The sequence below is a fragment of the Saccostrea cucullata genome, unplaced genomic scaffold (genome assembly GCF_032062105.1).
Source record: "Saccostrea cucullata isolate Sc308-1 unplaced genomic scaffold, CSIRO_AGI_Scuc_v1 ctg175, whole genome shotgun sequence".
In the NCBI taxonomy this organism is placed as follows: Eukaryota; Metazoa; Mollusca; class Bivalvia; order Ostreida; family Ostreidae; genus Saccostrea; species Saccostrea cuccullata.
The window spans coordinates 455,662-471,122 of NW_026934326.1; the positions used below are offsets into that span (position 1 = coordinate 455,662).

A 15,461-nucleotide genomic window follows, 5' to 3' on the forward strand; every position below is an offset into this window, starting at 1 on the left:
AGTTATCTCTCTTATCAGAGTATCAGTGTACCTTAATCTAGACATCCTGACAATACTGGACAAGTTTATCATCAAGTACTAGTGTTATTAAAAAAAAATTATTAATGAACATAGTAAAAGAAAAACTAATAAAACTGGACTCAGCTTTGGCTCTTTGTGGAATATCGGTATATTAATTTAAAATTAGGTTCAGTAGAATTTACATACAATGTATTACCGTAATAATTAACCGAAATATTTAAGTTTAAGTGACAAGTCTTTGTTACTTACTTCATGGATGATGGGTTAGTGAGCAATAAAACATTAACTACATGTACATTTATGTAGATGTGTGACCTCTGGATACACAATTCCTTCTGGTGGAGTTAGACTGGACTTTGAAGATCCTCCAAATGATAATTTGGTCGCCACCACATTACCTAACTACATTACTGATACTGGACTCATAGAACTCAACAACACCAATGTAAGTCTCTCACATAAATAGAACTCAACAACAGCGATGTAATTTGTGTTACGTAAAGCTCAATAACAGCGATGTAATTTGTGTTACATAAAGCTCAAGTCTGTCACATAAATAGTTTCAATTTTCTTTGAGAAGATACTGACTGGTCATCAATAGTCAAAGAAGTCTTAAAAGATTTACGTTATTTTTAATGACAATGAATTGACTGTTATTACTTTTTTGTGAAATTACTTATGGGATTATGTGGTGAGAGTTGTGTGATTATTTTGGTAGAGAATTGTGGAGCTGAATGGAATCATCAGACACCCAGGGCAGTATGTGATCTTTGTTCACTTTTACATGCCATCAGAGGCAGGGGCTGACCTTCCTGTGACCTTGCAGACAGACGGGTTCCCTCCAATCTCAGGTACAGATAGCAGCCGATGCTGTATCATTCTTATCATTGGAAAATCTCATGGCAAGCTTTTGAGATTGAAAAGATTTGTTAAATTTAAAGAGTCTTATGAGTGTTTGTGATTGACAATGGTAGTTTTTAGATGTTATTTTGAGGTGTTGATTGTAGGAACCTTCAAGCCGCGGTTTTGTCCCACGGTGTCCGGATGCCGTAGTCAGATTGTGTTTGACGGAACCGTTAGGAACGTCATCTCACTGCAGCCAGGAAACTTCTCCATCTTGTTCAACAATACCATGGGTCGAAATGTCCTGCTGGTCAGTTCTCCGATTGTTTTTATGGCACCTGTTATATAACTTACCTGTATATATTGGACTATTTCTTGATAGTGCTCGTTATAACTTACCTGTACATCTTCTCTAGGACTACCTGATGGTACCTGTAATATCTTACCTGTATATTTATGTAGGACTTCTTCATGGTAGTGTTTACCTTTATGTTTTTGTCTCTAGGACTACCTGATGGTGGTACCTGTACAGCAGTTCTCTCCATCAGATTTGAACCTGCAGCGCATTGACAACTCGGCCAAGTTCCTACAGTGGTGTGTCGGGCCAGGATTTGTCCTTGTGTATGTAAATATACAATGTATATGGATTGATCCCATGTTTTTATATCCCAGTATAGCACAGATATTTTACTTAATATGAGTCTGACCTGAAATTAATACAGCAAGTATAATAACCAAAAGTGTATTTTTATCATAAAGTATTCCCTGGAAAATTAAATATATCAATTTCAAAGTTAATTGTGAGTCATCCTTTTCAACTAATGTATTATGAATTTTGTGATAATGCTTTGGAGTTTGTAGTGATAATGACATGATGTGCATTGTACATTTTACAGCAATGACACCGAGTTCTGTCGTTCTGGAGTCTACACGATTACGACAGACTTTAACAATGGTGGACTGGCTTGTGGCTGTGACACGGACGGGTCGCTAAGCTTCGAGTGTTCTAACTTTGGAGGACAGTGTCAATGTCGGGACAATGTGATTGGTCAGAAGTGTACACAATGTCGCGAGGGCTACTACGGGTTCCCACGTTGTAAACGTAAGGAGTTTTCCTCATTCTTTAGACAGAATTTCTTGAAGATTTTCATATGAAGTACACATATGATTTTATTAAATGATATTCTTTATCTATGCAGTATTTAATAAGCAATAAATGTCTGATTTCAGCTTGTAACAACTGTCCATATGGTATGTGTAACCCGGTGACTGGAGATTGCATGTGCCCCCCTCGAGTGATGGGGGAAAGGTGTAATACCTGTGTGCCTGCTACCTACGGTTTTGATCCTCTAGTTGGATGCACTGTAAGTTGTTACCAATCTTCAAGAAGACCATTAGGTTTATAGAGTAAAAACTATGATAGAAATTCAATTTTTACATAAAATTTGAAATCCTCTATTTGTTTGCATTTTTTATAAATATGCTGATAATTTGCTGCTGACAGGACTGTAAGTGTAATGCTGAGGGAGTTCTGAATGAGGACATGAACTGTGATCAGACCACGGGCCAGTGCACGTAAGTCACCTCGACATCCAGAGACACCAATTCATTTGTTCACAACCTGTTTTAAGAGCATGTTCATCAATATTATTGTCTTTCTATGTTACTATGGAGTTTTTTGATTTGTCTTGTAGATGTAAGGACAATGTGGGAGGCCGTAAGTGTGATTATTGTCTGGCCGGCTTTTACTCCTTCCCGAACTGTGCTGAATGTAGTAACTGTGATAGCAAGGGAACCCAGGAGCAGATCTGTGACACAAGCAATGGAGCGTGTCTCTGTAAGGTAAGCTATATATAGTAACACTTTAGATAGTAACACTACACTTGACCCAGGAACAGATCTGTGACACAAGCAGTGGAGCATGTCTCTGCAAGGTTAGCTATATATAGTAACATAACCCCTCTAGCTTTAGATTGACCCAGTAGCAGATATGTGAAGTAAGTAGTGGAGCTACAGTATATATAGTTACACAACATTCAGACTTCTTTGGAACTTGAGATGCATCTCAGCAAGTTATTTATAGTAACGTCTCAAAGGTTAAAAATCTTTATCATCAGAGAATGTGAAGTGAATATAGGAATTGTATACACATACATATATCAGAGTTTTTGTGTTACTTAAGCTTTTTGTTGGTATTTGCAGGAGAATGTAGCGGCCCCTGATTGTAGTAGTTGTGAGTCTGGCAGCTTTTACCTGGATCCACGGAACCCTAAAGGCTGTACCAGGTGTTTCTGTTTCGGGACAACAACCCGCTGTGACAGCTCTGTATTTGTCTGGGCCCAGGTATCAGTTATAGTCAGAAAATAAGAAACCACTGGATTTTTTTTCACTAAACAAAGAGTGTGGTGAAGTTTTTCATAATGATTTTGTTATTGAATTGTCAGATATATATCCGAGATAATTATATATTTCTGCAGCACCAAGACATGCTGGGTTGGGATGTAACTAACACTGCGGAGGAGTCCCTGAGGGAGTCCCAGACAATTATAGCTGTCCTGGAGGCGGACACCAAAATCACGGACCCTAATCAGGCCATGTACTGGATAGCCTCGGACTCCTACCTTGGGGATCAGGTCAGTCGGCAAATCAGTGCTCTAGTTCTCTGTATATTGTCTAATGACACTGTAAATACAAGTATCTGTCAGCAAAATAAAATCTCAAAAACCATATGGTTTAATTTGTTTAAAAAAGAAATTGTGGATGATTGAAACTTAAGTGTAAGTTTAACTTTCCTTTTTAGCTCACCTGAGCCGAAGGCTCAAGTGAGCTTTTCTGATCACATTTTGTGCGGCGTCCGTCTGTCTGTCCGTCTGTCTGTCTGTAAACTTTTCACATTTTCGACTTCTTTCAAGAACTGCTGGGCCAATTTCAACCAAACTTGCCACAAAGCATCCTTGGGTGAAGGGGATTCAAGTTTGTTCAAATGAAGGGCCATGCCCTCATTCAAGGGGAGATAATTGGGAATTAATAAAAATTTGGTGGTATGTTTTAAAAATCATCTTCTCAAGAACCACTGTGCCAGGAAAGCTGAAACTTAAGTGGAAGCATCATGGGGTAGTGTAGATTTAAGTTTGTTCAAATCATGACCCCCAGGGGTAGGGCGGGGCCAAAATGGCAGACCAAAGTTTGACATAGAAATATACAGGAAAATTCTTCAAAAATCATCTTCTCAAGAATAGCAAATCCATGATTGGTCATGGGACTACTTTTGGATTTAAACTTTTCAATAATAAACCAATTTCTACTTTTCCTAGCCACAGTGCTCAGGTGAGCGATGTGGCCCATGGGCTTCTTGTTTTTTTTGCCTGATCATTTCCATACTAATTAAGTTCAGTGATTATGTGTATTGAACACCAGGTAACAACTTTTACAGGTGAAATCGTACGGAGGTAAGCTTCAGTTTAAGGTGTACTATGTCACTCCCAGAGGAAATGAGACCAGGCTCCCCAGTGGACCAGACGTCATCCTGAAGGTAAGAAAAAAACAACCATATACTCAAAAAATTTAAGTCAATGAAGATGACTGTTCAATGATTTTCTGGATATTATTGAACTATTGTAGATAGATAAGCTCTTTTTGTTAACTTATTTGTAAGGAATGTAGAGCATTATGTGAGGTTGTAATTGTAGGGAGGGAATATGACTCTGCACCACCGATACTCTGACATCCCAGAGGCCACCACCACCAAACCTGTGGAGATCCGACTTAATGAGGTGAGCTTATTCTTCTATTGAGCTTCTCTGGGTAGAGTACTAAGTGATCGTGTATCTGTTAATTATCGTAAGTATGTGTTGCCCAGTTTTACTGTTTATGTCTTTAAAATCACAGAAACTTAATATCACTATATTATTTATACTATGTTTGCAGTATAACTTTGTCCGAGCTGAGGATGGACTTGGGGTATCCAGGGAAACCTTTATGATGGTCCTGGTGGATGTCACAGCTCTACACATCCGGGCCAACTACTTCACCCCCACCACAGAGGCCAGGTAAACCCCCCCCCCCCAAACAACTACTTCAACCCCACCACAGAGGCCAGGTAACTCTCCCCCCCAAACAACTACTCCCTCCCACCACGGAGGCCAGGTAAGTCTGACCCCCCCAAACAACTACTTCACCCCCACCATGGAGGCCAGGTAACACCCCCTCAAACAACTACTTCACCCCCACCACAGAGGCCAGGTAAACCCCCCCCCCAAACAACTACTTCACCCCCACCATGTAGGCCAGGTAAGTCTGACCCCCTGTACAAAAATAATAGAACTGACTCTACTGCTGAGTGCCCTATAAAGGGTGTAGTATTACAAGTTGGAAGCATTTTATTCCTTGAAATGTATTGCCTTTAATTGAGTGTTCTCTTTTAAAAGGGTTTTATAATGTTAATAAATGATTTCATGCCTTAAAATTGTACATAGCTTATATGTTCCATGATTTTAACAGATCTTGTCATGTTTCCTGATTTTGATTTACAGGCTGATGGACGTTCAGTTAGACCAGGCTGTGGAGAGACAGGAGGAAGGGACGACGGATGAGGACGGAGGAGATGGAGGATTTTTTGGATTCTTTTTTGGTGGAAGCGATCAAACCACTCCTGCGCCGGCCCCCCTGGCCCGCAGCGTGGAGCAGTGTCAGTGTCCAATGGGATATGTAGGCTCCAGTTGTCAGGTAAGACATGATGTAATATTTTAAAAAAATGTTTTATATAAGTGAAATCTAAAATTTCAAGGATCTTTCTATCATTATGTTAATTACATGCATTATTTATTGTAAATTATGGACATTTTTTGTGTTGTACCATTGTAGGACTGTGCCCCAGGGTACTACCGTTCCTCTAAGACTCCGTACCTCGGCGTGTGTATTCCGTGTAATTGTAATGGTCACTCAGACACTTGTGACAAAGAGACAGGGGAATGTCAGGTTTGTCTAGATTACCAGATTACCATGTAGATACATGTACTGTAAATGACTTTTTTTAAGCAAGAACTTTATTTTTGCACAGCCACACAAATGAAAAATTACTTCACTAAGACATGGTAACTATTCTCTCACAAAAATAAGGTAGGGCAAAAATATAGTGATCTCCAGTTAAATATTCACAGGATTGGAGACTTAAGTTGTTGTTTTTTTTTGCAGAGTTGCCGAGATAATACAATGGGGAAACATTGTGGAGAATGTTTACCTGGTTACTATGGTGATCCTATGACAGGTGGTTGTCAGATTTGTAGCTGTCCAATGCCCATCGAGAGCAACAAGTGAGTACCATTCTTCACATTGTGACCTGCAACACAATCTCATTTCTATGTAGCGAAGTTTCCATCCTAATTTTGATAAGTCTTTTAGGTTAAAACTAGAGAAGTAAAAAAGATTATGTGATTAAAGATTATTTTATATGATACTTTACAGCTTTGCCACTGGTTGTAATGTGTATGTTTTATTTGATGTTTTACAGCTTTGCCACTGGTTGTAATGTGTATGAGGGCACGGTGTACTCCTGTGACTGTCTGCCGGGCTACACAGGCTCACGCTGTGAACAGTGAGTTAACTCCTCAGTCTACCATTCTATAAAAATTAAAAAGATACAGCTATGCATCATATTCTGCTTTCATACATGCCAACTTTCCCGATTTAGGCGGGATCCTCCCGATTTTACCCTTTCATCCCGCTTTCCCGATCGTGAGAGAAAAATTGCCCCAATTTCCCGATTTGAAAAAAAAATCACCAAAATTTCCGATTTTATAAGTTTCCCTACCGCTGAATTTTGACAATCGGGATAACAATGTCAGACTTGTTTATTCAATGCAAGTTTCACTGTTTATTTAACCAGGTGTTAATCATGTTAATTAGCCACAGGAAATCACTTCACGCTTGAACACACGCAGTTGTCCACGTACAAGTAGCTTATAGCTTGGGGATTATCTTGACAGTTTTAAGGGGTATGCAAGGTGAAACACATAGATTACCGTGATAATTGTTAGTTCTTTAATGAAAAACATAAATTAAAGACAATAAAATACAAATCAAACCATGAAATCGGAATCCAAAGAGATCGTTTTTTGAAAATGAAAGTAGAAAACTACAAAGCATAACTGCTGATTTTATCTACCTATCATGAAAAATATTGTAAAGTTTGCCAGTCAAAATATTATGAAAAAATTAAGATGAAACAATCAATTAGAATTTCTTTCCCCTCCCTTCTCCCAAAAGTAATATGTTAGGTATGTGCATAATACCCACATGACACCATCAAGCCTGACAAATTTCATGACCGTAAAAAAAAAAAAAAATTCTCTTTTGGATAGGTGGTATAAATTTCTGTAAATTTAATATCTTATTAGAATTTCTAATTAATTGAAATATAAATATAAAATCTCAAAAATGTTTCCAGAAACAGGACTTTACAGTATCAAAACCTCATATATTATTTAGCCTTTGAAAAAAAATAAAATGATTTAAAAGTTGTACAATTTTCAATTTTTCACTAAATAAAATATGTGTCCTGGTAGAAAAAAATGTTGTTTATATATGTAACTAAATACCCCTTCTTTAGTGAGAGAGGCACCTGTTTTAGAAAAAAATATTTCAATTTTGGAAAGAAATTAAAACATTATTTTTTGTGTTAAATTAATCCTTAAGTTGTATTGATAAGTGATATTAATATTATAAATTAAAAAAAAAGATCATTTCATATCATTTAATTTCACGACAAAATGTAGCAAATTTAAATCTTTGAAAATTGTCGTCACGCGCTAAATCCCCCATGGGAATTTTCAAAAGTTGGCATGTATGTGCTTTTAAAATCCATGTTAAAAAATAGAGGAATATGCTGGAAACAGCTCCCTTGATTTTAACTTTTTATAATTCCTACAATTAAGGTGTGCCCCTGGTTACTATGGTGACCCGACCGTTGAAGGCGAGGTGTGTCGTCCGTGCCAGTGCTCGGGTAACATTGACATGTCTGACCCCGAGGCCTGTAGTCTGTCTACAGGGGAGTGTCTAAAGTGTCTAAACAACACCATGGGGCCGGCGTGTGCCTACTGCCAGGACTGGTACCACGGCGACGCTGTCAACCTCAAAAACTGTCAAGGTCAGGCGTCTTCTTAGTTAAATGTTACACACAGTTTATGAATTCCACTTCTATGGTTCCCATTTTTACGTAGATTAAGTATGTACTGATTTGTGTTGTAGCTTGTACTGATTTGTTTTGTAGCTTGTACTGATTTGTTTTGTAACTTGTACTGATTTCAGTGATTTGTGTTGTAGCTTGTACTTGTGATCAGTGTGGCTCCTCGTCGTGTGACAGGGACACGGGGACTTGTCAATGTCTGCCCAATGTAGAGGGCCCCGACTGTGACAGGTGTAAGGTCAGTGTCTCAGGCTCTACTGGAGAAATCAGTTGTCAGTTTTAATTCTGATCTGTGTTGTATGTAAGGATACCTGTGTAATAATCACCTGAGATTCTGTATTTATCTACACAGGCTGACACGTTTGGATTTGACAGCTGTGCTGGCTGTCAGGAGTGTAACTGTGGTGCGGCCTCAGTGAGCTCTCAGTGTGATGACGTCACGGGTCAGTGCACATGTCAACCCGGGACAGATGGGCGGTATTGTGATCAGTGTAGTGAGGGGTACTGGAACTACACCGCAGCAGGATGCCAGGGTAAGGGCTGAAAAATAAACTTAGTTGGGAATAATTCATTCATTTAGTAAACAACCTGTGATTTACAATGTTAAAAAAAATTGTCCTCACTCAAAATAGATAAATTTGTATTAATGTTATTTCTACACCTTTCTTTATGACTGACCTTTGATATTGATAGCTTGTCAGTGTGAAGAAGATGGGGCCATTACCTGTGACAGGGTGACAGGTAGATGTCAGTGTTTACCTGGGGTTACAGGAGATAGGTGTGACAGGTGTTTACCCAGGTATATCCTCGTGGCCAACAAAGGATGTCAAGGTCAGTATACATCAGGAATCTGTAAATGGATGTAACCCCCCCCCCCCCCCCCCCCCAAGAGTTACAAAAATCTCATCTGACACAGACCCCCCATCTACAAATCTGTAAAAATGATGTATCCCTTGCCCCCTATCTTGAGTTTCAAGATTTTAAAAAATATATATATATGTATATGATTAAAAAAAATTTAATGAGTGCTGTATTTACAGCCTGTGACAACTGTATTCATATTCTGCTGGATGATGTGGAGGCCCTCCAGAGAAATATCACTGGCCTGTCCTCTACCCTGGAATCCGTGTCTGTAGGGATGACCGCTAACAATCGACTAGAGGAGATCAACCAGGCAGCCATCAACCTCAGGGTAAACATCATCAAACTTGTGTTCTTCTACCCAAAAATTAAAGGGAACAATTTTTTTTTCATGACATTGAACAACTTTTTCATGTCAGTGTCACTAACTTTTAAATTATTGGATTCCAGCAATTTGACTCTTTTTGAGGGTTCAGATTAAGCACTGTATATCAGCTATCCAGTATAACATAAGTAGATTAACTCAGTATTTTCAGATACACATGTTATATATTTTACAGCCCGAGGTGGATGCTCTGTTAGCAGGACCACAGGACGTCTCTTTGGATCCACTGTCCATAGAACTGACCGCTATACAAGCTCTGGCCGACAATGGAAAGCTCAAGGTGAAATCACAATATGGCTGTGTGGAGTAACAAAAAAGTTTATAGCTATGTGTATTTGCACAGTTTGTTCATGTATTATAATTTTGTTTTTTCCTTCAGTCTGACAGATTGATAACACAGGGACAGTTTCTGACCGATGAGACGGTGCAGCTTGTCTCCGCGGCGAACGACATCGAGGCCAAGACGACGGAGGTCAAACGGGAGACAGATGGTAAGTATTCATAGACAGAGGTATCAAGTCTCTGGCTCAGTGGCATTGCTTGTACCTAAAGAGGCAGGGAACCAAATTAAGCTCTTTGATTAGTTCTATGGCGTTTGCTTCTCTGTTGGAGTTCTGGGTCTTACTTTGAATTGATTTGACCCCAAATTGTTCTATTTGGATCCCACCACTGTAACTTTTCATGCTTATCCTGTAATGTTTCAACTTTTTAAACGGCAGAAAATATACCCTTTCCCTGACTGCTTGAGTTTTATTTGAACCTTTTGTACCATCATGCATTGTAAAACATTTGTTTTTATTTGTATGGTTATTTAGATGTTGTCCAGTATGCCCAGAACATCCTGAGGCAGATCCTTGAAGGAATCAAGGTCACCAACATTGAAACCATCATCCAGGACTCCATGAGAATCCTAGAAAAGATAAACTCCAGGAATTTTACCGGTAACACTGAGGAGTGCAATACAGAGGAAGATTTAGCCAGAGAGTGTAAGTTCATCTTTATATAGAGTGGGTCAATATTATCTTGCCTTCTGTAGGTAGAACATACAGTAAAACACACTTGTTATGAACATGCTTATATTGAATTGACACTTACAGCCACATGATTTCCATTCCCTGTGGCTTTATATATATTGTGAACTTAACATACAATGTATATGATGAATTACGTGTATGATTAAACAAAATTGATTGTTCCAGGTGTTTCATTATAAGCATATTTTAATGTACTCCATGATGATAAAAAAGATATTTTTTGATTAAAATCATGTTTTACCTGTGAGAAACCTATTTTCAGTGCTGGCTAAGATGCGTTTCCTGTTTGCGTCTGGACAAAGACAATCCAATGAAACAGCAGAGACACTTAAAGAGGTCAAGGACATTAGTATGAGGTTGTACGACCTTCAGAGTAAAACCCAGAACTCGGACAGAGAGGCTGACGCCGCAGAGGAACTGATCAAAGAACTCAACCAGGAAACTCTCAGCTTACTACAGGTATCTGTATATCACAGGGCAATTAGTATCATACTTGTTTAAGTTAAACTTGAAATTACATATTTCAAATCAGTTTGAAAATTTTGCAGGTTTTAGCCAAAATATCAATTGCACACATATTTACATACATGTATATAAATAATCATTGTTTACGAATTTTTTGAACATTATACATGTATATTAATAATATGAATGAAATGCATGGTATGGTTACTTACTGGAAGTTACATTAATTATAATAATTGATGACGTTAGATTCGACTGGGAGGCATAGATATGTCCAATAAGGACATCAAAATTTTACATTCCATGTCTGACGGACTTCTGGCGGACGCGAGGAATGCCCTGGACAAATCTAGGAAGGAGGCCAGTGTAAGTGACCAGTGGAATCTGTAGAACAAAAATCTAAATTGCCTTATGATACCTTTTCAATTCTGTGAACTAAATTAATAGCCATTTTCATACTTGACATGACATAAAGAATTAAAAAATAACCCTTGTTTTGTAGAAGGCAGAGGTTCATGCTTCTCAGATTGATAATGCTGTGGTGACGATGAGGGAATTTGTTGGAAATTTGAGCAATGGCCTTGAGGAAGCCATTACCAAGGTCAACGAGAGTCAGGAACATGCCCAGGCTCTGTCAGATCAAGCCCACTTCCTAGAAAAGTAAGGCATTGGACATCAGTATGTTTGGATGGGAAAATTCGTCTAAGGGAATTTTAAATGTTTTGATTACTACTTTCTTTGTGAATGTGAACAGTCAATATATTTAAATAATGTATAACAATTTCTACATTTTTTGGATTTCAGTATTTACACAGACACCAGGGAAACCTCTGCCAATGCACTGAGTGCAGCAAGTGCCTTCCAACAGATTGTGGACGCCATTGATGATGCCAACAATGCCTCCAGTACGGCCCTAGACGCCGCCAATAAGGCCCTGGGCAAGGTAAGAGTACAAACTTTAGATAGTTACCCTCTAATGAAGTCCTGGGACTGAAATTGAAATAGATAACCTTTAATAAATCCCTGGTCAAGGTTAGAATACAAATAAATGCTTTCTAATGAAGCCCAGGGAATGAACTTCCAATGAGGCCCTGAGCATGTTGGAGAAAAAAAATACACATGCTAAATAAATGCATTTTCATGAAGCTATAAGCAAGGTCAGGGAAAAACCTACTAGATCAATTTATGTGTTATGACTTTGACATTAAGTGTATTTTTTTGTAGTCCAATGGAGTTGGTGAGAATTCAGAGAACTCGAAGAATATCAGCATTGCTTTACTGGAGTCTGCCAAAGCTCTCTATGATACAACAGAAGTGGGTAAGTGATCAAGGATTATTAAAACAGTTTGGTGGTATTTGCATACTTTCCATCAATTTTGTAATCCTTGAGCAATTTTTGCGTTTTATATTATTAGAGATGTGAATTTTCGGGTCTATTTCTTCTCACATGCACCACATCTGTTGGATAACGTAATGCTAAATTTAGTTACAATTTCCTATTAAACAAGCAGTGGATTTTTTGTTCCAGCTCTGGCAGGAAGGTTACAGGATGCTAAACTGTCAACAGATGAAGTGGAGGGAATGAATGACAGACTCAGTAACGAGATTAACGACCTCAACATCAGGATCCAGGATTTTAGCAGAAGTAAGTACAGGAACTTATCAGTGATGGTATTAATGTGGAAACACAAAGGTCTTTTTTCTTCTTGTAGGCAATGACAAATATGTACAGACGGCACATTCATACAATGTGTATCTTTGTAAGAGCTGTCTACAAATTAAATGAATCTAATGTGATACTAATGTTAAGGGTTTCATGAGTAATTCTTACAGGCAGGTTTATGTCCCCACAATGAACTTCTTCAACCTATTTTTTATGGAATTTTTTGTACGAATGAGTTGATCATAACTTTATGTTCCCACAAACCAGGAAAATTTCGCTTGCCTATGAATATTGACCCTACAAATTGAAACGATTCCACAGCATTTTTACAAGTGTTTATACATGTATTTGCAAGGGCAATTTGGAAATCGAACAAGAGATGCCAGTAACCAGGCAACAGGAGCTGGGCAGCGGGCTCTGAGTGCCCAGGAAAAAGTGGGCACGATTCTGAGTAAGCTCCCAGAAGACAAGAACAAGATTGACAGACTGGCCAACACCGTAGCCAAGACAGACAAGAGCATCAAGGACGCCAGAAGTCAAGGTAGGATGTGTATCTAGGACCAGAACTTATTATCCTACAAATTTATTTATGAAGGAGAAAAAAAACAAAAAGAATGTGAGAAAATGTTAATGATAACACATTTAAATTATTTTTATAACTTCAGAAGACTTTGTTGTTGGGACATTGAATTAACATTAGTATTAGATGTTGATTGTTTTGTAATTGATTTTAAATGTCAATTTTAACAGGAGACTTTGTTAGGGACAAATTACCCCAGGTGATAACCCAAATTAACCTGCTTGGTACGAGGAATAAATCTGTTCAGGCCTTGCAACAGGGTGTAGCTGTCAATCTTACTCTCCTCAAAGAACGAATAGAGCTCGCTAGGGATGCTGCCAACAGGGTATGTACATTTATCTGGTAATGTTCTTCAATTTGTACGTCTAGTGTTAAAGTTTTGCTTTGAGATAGTACCTTGATCACTTAGTAATATCTAATGATTAAAATGCAGTAGGTAATACCACATTTTTATTCAGTATGAAAATATACCTAGTTTCTGTTTCTTTGCGTAGATCCGTGTTGGACTGGACTTTCTCGGGAACACCACGGCAACCCTGCGTAACCCTGCCAACATTGACTCGGCGGGCTCCTATTCTACTCTGTCAATGTACGTACAGACGCGACAGAAGAGAGCTATCCTGGCTTATGTAGGGGCCGACCTGATTCCAAACCGAGGCACACCAGTGAGTCCGAAATGTTTGTCATTGTATACAAAATAATTCTGCTGTAAACTGCTCTTTGTTTACACATTTATGAATAAGCAGTGATGATTTGTTAATTTCATCAGTTGATGGTTTATATATCGATGATGATTTGTATCAGTTGATGGTTTATATATCGGCAATGATTTATATCAGTTGATGGTTTATATATCGGCAATGATTTAAATCAGTTCTGACTGTGATTTTAGGACTACATGGCCCTGGAGCTGAGGAATGGATATCCAGTTCTGAGATATAACCTAGGATCTGGTCCGGCTGAGATTGTTTCAACTCGAGATGTCTCAGACGGTAACTGGTATCTCATCAAGGCTAAGAGGTGAGTATAAAAATATTTTAATAGTTACCTGTAGGATTTAATTTACATTGTTTACATGTAAGATTAAGTGTTTGTTTTGCCTATAGGATATAGCTTTACTTTGTTTTACCTTTAGGATTAAGGTTTACTTTATTTTACCTGTAGGATTAAGGTTTACTTTATTTTACCTGTAGGATTAAGGTTTACTTTATTTTACCTGTAGGATTAAGGTTTACTTTGTTTTACCTGTAGGATTGGTAAGATTAACTTTGTTTTACCTGTAGGATTGGTAAGTCTTTGTTTTACCTGTAGGATTGGTAAGATTAACTTTGTTTTACCTGTAGGATTGGTAAGTCTTTGTTTTACCTGTAGGATGAAGGTTTATTTATTTTTACCTGTAGGATTGGCAAGTCTGGAGAGTTGGTGGTGGAGGGAGACAGGGATAAGGGTCTATCCCCAGTCACAAGCACCGGGGAGTCATCAGGGACCTTCACTGTACTGGAGCTCAACCCCCAGACCACCAAGTTCTACGTGGGAGGGGTCCCTAGTGATATCAGAGTAAGTATGACAGCTTCACTGATCTCCAGGCTAAAGCTGTTCAGGAACTACATGTAAATGTTTCTGAGCATTCATAGAAAATTTTCTTCAGAGTGTTGATAGTTTTTTCTGTTGCACTGGAGAGTTGCTCTAGACCAATCAGATTGACTGTATTTTTCTTAGGAATAATGATATTACTTGTGTTCTATACAGTTACCTGGTGAGGTGGAGTCGTCGTTCTATGAAGGTGTTATGGAGGAGGTGATGTTTGATGGCAAACCATTAGGACTGTGGAACTTTGTCGCTGGAGAAAACAACTTTAAGGGAGCCATTGAGAGGTATTTAACTGAACATTTATAGTTACAGGAAAAAATAAAAATACTGTAAGATTTTGGTGGAGACAAATTGGGTTATGACTTATGAGTTGATGATAGAAATCCTAAGAATTTACATAATTTTTTGTATATAAGGGTAGTATTATCATGTGACCCTTTCATGTTTTTGTTTTACAGAGATGTTATGCAGTCGGTTATTTCAAATGGCTTCCGGTTTAACGGTAGAGGTTATGTAAAATTGAGTGTGTCTAAGGTCAACTTCAAACCACGCACAGATTCCAGCCTCATCCTGCACTTTAAGACGTACGTGGATACAGGACTGCTGTTTTACATGGGTAAGACTCCCGACTTCATGTCCCTGGAGCTGAAGAAGGGCCGCGTGTTGTTCCAGTACGACCTCGGGGGCAGCAGGAGAGCCGAGCTGATGACAAACAAGACGTTTAACGATGGAGAGTGGCACAAGATCCAGGCCCAGCGACAGAACCAGTATGGGGTACTTACCGTGGACGATGAAGAAGGTAAAGCAGTAATGATCGGTACATTCTAATCAAACTG

At 38.5% G+C, this 15,461-nt stretch overlaps 1 protein-coding gene across 1 annotated transcript in view; it reads left to right on the forward strand.

The window, feature by feature from the left end:
* The window catches only part of LOC134240515 (laminin subunit alpha-like), a 34,912-nt gene that overhangs the window by 13,926 nt on the left and 5,525 nt on the right, over positions 1 to 15,461 (forward strand). Inside the window, exons 23-60 of the mRNA XM_062722616.1 lie at positions 328 to 466; positions 740 to 872; positions 1,029 to 1,174; positions 1,370 to 1,485; positions 1,761 to 1,966; positions 2,095 to 2,228; positions 2,369 to 2,439; positions 2,559 to 2,706; positions 3,067 to 3,207; positions 3,342 to 3,497; positions 4,298 to 4,396; positions 4,554 to 4,637; positions 4,792 to 4,913; positions 5,397 to 5,589; positions 5,728 to 5,841; positions 6,058 to 6,176; positions 6,374 to 6,457; positions 7,797 to 8,008; positions 8,185 to 8,285; positions 8,400 to 8,580; positions 8,741 to 8,878; positions 9,088 to 9,239; positions 9,469 to 9,573; positions 9,673 to 9,784; positions 10,109 to 10,279; positions 10,590 to 10,786; positions 11,042 to 11,158; positions 11,295 to 11,452; positions 11,597 to 11,735; positions 12,017 to 12,110; positions 12,321 to 12,437; positions 12,811 to 12,996; positions 13,206 to 13,360; positions 13,530 to 13,700; positions 13,928 to 14,055; positions 14,436 to 14,592; positions 14,785 to 14,909; positions 15,084 to 15,424. Of these exons, the coding sequence (XP_062578600.1) occupies positions 328 to 466; positions 740 to 872; positions 1,029 to 1,174; positions 1,370 to 1,485; positions 1,761 to 1,966; positions 2,095 to 2,228; positions 2,369 to 2,439; positions 2,559 to 2,706; positions 3,067 to 3,207; positions 3,342 to 3,497; positions 4,298 to 4,396; positions 4,554 to 4,637; positions 4,792 to 4,913; positions 5,397 to 5,589; positions 5,728 to 5,841; positions 6,058 to 6,176; positions 6,374 to 6,457; positions 7,797 to 8,008; positions 8,185 to 8,285; positions 8,400 to 8,580; positions 8,741 to 8,878; positions 9,088 to 9,239; positions 9,469 to 9,573; positions 9,673 to 9,784; positions 10,109 to 10,279; positions 10,590 to 10,786; positions 11,042 to 11,158; positions 11,295 to 11,452; positions 11,597 to 11,735; positions 12,017 to 12,110; positions 12,321 to 12,437; positions 12,811 to 12,996; positions 13,206 to 13,360; positions 13,530 to 13,700; positions 13,928 to 14,055; positions 14,436 to 14,592; positions 14,785 to 14,909; positions 15,084 to 15,424 (5,462 nt within the window). The remainder of the gene's footprint in view (positions 1 to 327; positions 467 to 739; positions 873 to 1,028; positions 1,175 to 1,369; positions 1,486 to 1,760; positions 1,967 to 2,094; positions 2,229 to 2,368; positions 2,440 to 2,558; positions 2,707 to 3,066; positions 3,208 to 3,341; positions 3,498 to 4,297; positions 4,397 to 4,553; positions 4,638 to 4,791; positions 4,914 to 5,396; positions 5,590 to 5,727; positions 5,842 to 6,057; positions 6,177 to 6,373; positions 6,458 to 7,796; positions 8,009 to 8,184; positions 8,286 to 8,399; positions 8,581 to 8,740; positions 8,879 to 9,087; positions 9,240 to 9,468; positions 9,574 to 9,672; positions 9,785 to 10,108; positions 10,280 to 10,589; positions 10,787 to 11,041; positions 11,159 to 11,294; positions 11,453 to 11,596; positions 11,736 to 12,016; positions 12,111 to 12,320; positions 12,438 to 12,810; positions 12,997 to 13,205; positions 13,361 to 13,529; positions 13,701 to 13,927; positions 14,056 to 14,435; positions 14,593 to 14,784; positions 14,910 to 15,083; positions 15,425 to 15,461) is intronic.